The sequence below is a fragment of the Vespa crabro genome, chromosome 15 (assembly GCF_910589235.1).
Source record: "Vespa crabro chromosome 15, iyVesCrab1.2, whole genome shotgun sequence".
Classification (NCBI taxonomy): Eukaryota; Metazoa; Arthropoda; class Insecta; order Hymenoptera; family Vespidae; genus Vespa; species Vespa crabro.
The window spans coordinates 750,001-755,541 of record NC_060969.1 but is presented as its reverse complement, the minus strand read 5'-3'; the positions used below and the strand labels follow the sequence as shown (position 1 = coordinate 755,541).

The 5,541-nt window shown below is 30.7% G+C and overlaps 1 protein-coding gene across 1 annotated transcript in view; it reads left to right on the top strand.

The window, feature by feature from the left end:
• The first annotated feature begins 1,146 nt into the window (after window positions 1–1,146).
• Window positions 1,147–5,541, top strand: part of LOC124429290 (uridine phosphorylase 1) — an 18,683-nt gene continuing 14,288 nt past the window's right edge. The window contains exon 1 of the mRNA XM_046974361.1: window positions 1,147–1,325. Within this exon, the coding sequence (XP_046830317.1) occupies window positions 1,291–1,325 (35 nt within the window). The 5' untranslated portion in view covers window positions 1,147–1,290. The remainder of the gene's footprint in view (window positions 1,326–5,541) is intronic.

Below are 5,541 nucleotides of genomic sequence, written 5' to 3'. Positions count from 1 at the left end.
AAATTGTTTTAAAAATTTGTATTTAGATTAGAAAGTACCTATTGTTTTGACAGTCAAAAAGTTTTGAAGAACATAAGGAAAAACTTGATGATAATGCGGTATAAGTTTAAAAATTTCTAAACTTCGAAATCCTATACTACTCATAAGGCATTATACGAGAAATATTTTACGACAGAATAATATTGTCGAAAGTGGAATATTCCACGGTTGATAATAAATGAATATCGTCGCGAGCGAAATATTTCACAATTGATTATAATTGATAATCATGACATATAGATTATTTCTCTTAAGGTGCAAATGGGTTAAATCGTTTCAACATGTTAATCATGATAATTCTCTTGTTTGTATTTACATGACAATCGTGTCTCTTTATTCTTTTTAATTTTCCAAATTCTACTACAATAACGAAGAAATCTTAATTAATTTCAAAGAAATTAACGTTTAAAATCTACAATTTCCTTCATCAGGTAAAAGATCTTTTTTCCGAAAAATAAAAAAAAAAGAAAAAAGAAACCACGTCCCTGATTAATCCGCGAGAAGTAGTATCGCATGATTATTGTATCCTTAAAGGAATCGCGAGGATTTATAAAAAGCATTCATTGGTTGGCTCATTCCACTATAGAAATATCACAGCGATGTCATTGGTCGAATGTGAGGACAAAATAAACTGAAATTAATTCACATGTGAAATGTATCTTTTTTATTCAAAGGTGAATCATTTTGATTTATTAATTTAGAAAAAAAGAAATGTCGAAAAGAAGTGAGAAAAATGGAGAAAAGAAAACAGGGTAGAACAGACAGAAAAACAGTTACTTCGATAAAATGAAAAAGAATGAATATAATAATTCTGGTTAGACGGGTTGCGACGATAGCGCCGTATCGCGGTGGGATTCTCAAAATGTTTGGAATTAGTGAATCGGAATTAGTTGGCCGTAGGTTCATGGTAAAGGTAGTGAAAAGGTAAAAGGGGAAAGGAAGAGAAGGGAATAGAACAGAGAAAGAGAGAGAAATTGGAATGTAGCGCGCGCGCGCGTGCGTGTGTCTTGCGTGAGAGGGATAGAAAGATAGAATCGAGTAATAAGGGAAGGAAATAGCGGAGAAGCGCATGCGTTTAGACACGTCGTGTCGAACCGCGACGATCTTTCGCGAGTATAGTCCTGCGGAGGATCGGAAGGACTACACCCTTTAGCGTGATCGCGAGACGGTGAATTTAATCGAATCTAATATTTTGTTCGCTCTCGTTTAACTTCATCATCGAACAGACGACGAACAATCAACATCGTAAAGATGAGTCTCCTGTTAGAAGACGAAGAAATCGACGAGTAAGTTATTTTCTTTCTCTTTTATCGATCTTTGATTTCTTGTTTCTTGTTTTTCTTTTCTTTTTTTTTTTTTTTTATATTAACAGATTATCTTTCTCTTAAGATACAATCCCGTTTTTCTTTCTTTTTCGCTTTTGTCACTTTTTTCTTTTATTATTTATTTATTTTTTCTTTTTATCTTTTTTTCTTTTCTGTTTCTTTTTTTCCCATTTTTTTCCAGTGGCCTGTGCTCTCGTCGAGGGGTTGTATGAGAAGGGTTGGGTCACGACGTTTTATACCCCTCTCGTTCTCTATCTTTGTCTTCGTTTTCTTCCTCCTTTTCCTCTTTTTCTTCTTCTCCTTCTTCTTCTTTTTATATCTTCTTTTTTCTCTTTTTTTGTTTCATTGTCACTGAAGGACCTTTTGTTCATTTCCTTCGAAAGACATGGGCCCTTATCTATCAATTGACTTTTCACATTCTCTCTCTCTCTCTCTCTCTCACTCTCTCTCTCTCTCTCTCTCTCTCTCTCTCTCTCTCTCTCTCTCTCTCTCTCTCTCTCTTTACGATACGCGCTACTTTTGATATGGCCGTGGAAAGACATACGGATTCATGTTGTTGTTAGACATTCTCTCCTTCTTTGTAATGTATGAAAAGTACGCGCAATTTTTTTCTTTTTCCTTTTTTGGTTAAAAAATTTCTTCGATTTTACTCAACTCCTCCTCCTTTTCTAAGAACTCTGTAACCATTTTTTGTACTTCTCGTAGTCGTTGGTATTCGAAACGAAACTGACCCATTCTCCTTTTCTTTTCTTCTTCATTTTTTCTTTCTCTTTTTTTATTTTTTCTTTCTCTTTCTTTATTTTTTTTTATTTCTCATCGTCGTTGATATTCGAAACGAAGCTGAATCATTTCTTTTTCTTTTCTTCTTCATTTTTTCTTTCTCTTTTTTTATTTTTTCTTTCTCTTTCTTTTTTTTTTTATTTCTCATCGTCGTTGATATTCGAAACGAAGTTGAATCATTTCTTTTTCTTTTTTTCTTCATTTTTTCTTTTTCTTTTTTTTTTTTTGTTATTATTATTTTTTATTTCTCGTCGTCGTTGATATTCAAAACGAAGCTGACTCATTCCTTTTTTCGCCCTCCTCTCCACCCTTCCCTCTTTTTTTCTTTGAATAAAATTAAATAAAAATGTGATTACGCGTCTTAATATGTCCTAAGGTGATCTAAATATCAGCAAAGAAACGTAATATGTCGACTTTCTTGTGTATGTAAGTTTTAAAATGCCAAATTACGATTTCTTGCGATTTCTGCGTATAATAAGTTTTAAAATGGCGAAAATCGATGTCCCAAATAAGTCCCAATTGTACGGTCATTTCAAGTATGCGATCGTGATCAATCCGAGACGAATTTCTTTCTATTTCCATCTTAAATTATGCTCTTAGAATTTTGTTCTTTTTTCTTTCAATTTTTTTCGAGGTCAACTTTTTTGTCAAAGAATAAAATTAATATTCCGACGTGACATTTAAGAAAAAGAAAAAGAAGGACTCAAGTTTACAGATACGTTTCGATTACTTCATTAATTTCAATTTAGCTGTAGCTTTAATTCTAGCTCTGTCTCTCTCTCTCTCTCTCTCCCCCTCTTTCTCTCTCTCTTTCTCTCTTTCTCTCTCTAACACTTGTTGAGTTTCTTCAATGCTCGTTCTAACTAAATTCACGTATACTGCGTCTCTTCGCGAACGGATTTAATGAAACCGAGCTCTTCTCGTGGTCTTTCAATATCGAAACCAACACTTGTTCTTATACATACATATAGATATATGATATATCTGTACATATGTATCTATGGATATCACGATATATAAAAAAGTTATCCAATATAGAATTGGTACATGGGCATTGTCAGATAAATATTTTCGTGTACTGATCGATTTTGTTTAGATGACATACAATACGGAGAACTTGGAATAGATCGGAGAATTTCTTCCTACGTTTCCTTCCCCTTATTGTTAATTTGCCGTTTCACAATGATTAGAGAGACAGAGAGAGAAACAGAGAGAGAGAGAGAGAGAGAGAGAGAGAGAGAGAGAGAGAGAGAGAGAGAGAGAGAGAGAGAATAAGAAAGAAATGTGAAAAGGATAAAGAAAACGTGACTCTTATCCGATTATAATATTATAACTTTAAAAATTATTTTAGGAATTTTTAACATATCAGCTTTTTATTTATTTATTATGTAATCATAAATTTTCCAAAGTTTTGTAAAAAATATATATGTATATATGTACCTTTTTTTTTAAGCACTTAAGTATCTTAAAATTAGGTGGATATTATTATAATTATAATCATAAATTTCTACGCATTTTTTTCTTTATTTTGGTAGAAATTTTGTAAGAAAAATAATATTGGAAATAATGGAAATATTATATTAGCGTAATAAAATTATTTTTACATTATGGTGTTAAAATTTTCCATTGTATTATTAACAGTAATATATATTGTAATTTTAAAATCGTATGTATGCAATGATTATACATACATACATACGTATATATATATATATAATTCAGATTTAATTATATACGCGTGATTTCAAATAATGTGAAATTAATTGAAAACAGTAATAACATTTGCATTCGAACAGTTAAGTGAAATTTTTATATGAAGAGAGAGAGAGAGAGAGGGAGAGAGAGAGACAGAGAGAGAGAGAGAGAGAGACAGAGAGAGAGAGAGAGAGAGAGAGAGAGAGAGAGAGAGTTTGGGTAGAAACAAGGGATCGATGTGTTTCTATTAATACGAGTATTATAGATTTTCCGTATGTATAGTATGTGATGCAGGTACATATGTACTCACTTACATAGATATATTATGCAATTATTATTCGCATTCTCTGTTCGAACAGAATAAATTTTATTAAAAATAAATTAATTTTAATTAGCGTAAGAGATAAGTATATTTCATTTTAATTATTTACAAATAAACTTTTTCTTCGTGTTTAATTAATATATGTCATATGTCACATGAAATTTATATTACAATTGTACTAATACAAACAATTAGTGTAAGTTACATTTATAACAAACATTAATCTTTAAATGTGAACTAACAATTTTTTGTGACGAAATATGCGAAATAAAAACTTTTTGAAAGTACGTGAATAAGTGAACGCGTAAATTTCAAAGTTAGAGAAAGTTTTGGTTGGATAAAATGATATAGGTATTTCTGTTATAATTTTTAAATGAAACAGGACATTCAGAAAATATAGAACACATACAGATAAATGTGCGTGTGTGTGTGTATATAGTTTCAACATTACGAAAAACTTCTACATAAAATTATATTTATTTTTGTTAAAAGTTTCAAACTAAATAAAATTTAAATATTATCGATAATAAAATTGTGTTACATAAGTTACATTTCTAAATTACACAAAGTATTATAAACGAAGGAAAATATATATTCATCGAAGTTTTAAATGGAAGGAAAAAAAGAAAAGAGAAAGAAAGAAAAAGAAATACAGATTTATAAGAGCGTGCATGTAACTTCTTTTTACTTTTTCTTTTTCTCTTCTTCTTTCTTTTTTTTTTCTTTTTTTAAAGCAGATATCTATTTACACAAATGACGAACATTAATGTAAAACATTGTCGAAATATTCTAACTATCGCATTTTTCAAATCAACCATACTTTATAAGTTATAGACAATATGAAACACGTGAATCTAGAAATCAAATTGTTCTTTTGACATATTCGTTGAATATTTTTTCGTTTTTATTTTCGTAAATAACGAGAATGAGAAAAAGGGCTAGAACGTGAAGGTTTGTTCGTCGGGTTGTCGTCGATTCTATTTTACACGGACGGAAAGGGAAAAAGTTACGGGGTCGTTTACTCGTGTTAATGACGTGTGAAACGAGCAAGTCATATATAGGTTGCCAGCAAATGGTAGATTTTCAAACGTGACGTCTTTTAAACGTTACATACACTTACACTTACACACACACACACACATATGTACACGCACATACAAGATACTTTGATTCAACTGGAAGTTGCTCACTTTTTATTTTAAAACGTACGTTTAAAAAATGAAAGAGTTTAAAATGATCATTGAGATGTTCAGATATTATATTTTTTTTTCTTTTTCTTCTTCTTCATCTTCTTTTCCATCTTCTCTTTTCCGATAGTTTTTAGTGAAAGAATCTCATTGGAGATTATTAGAACAGAAAGCAACAAACGACGAAGAGAAA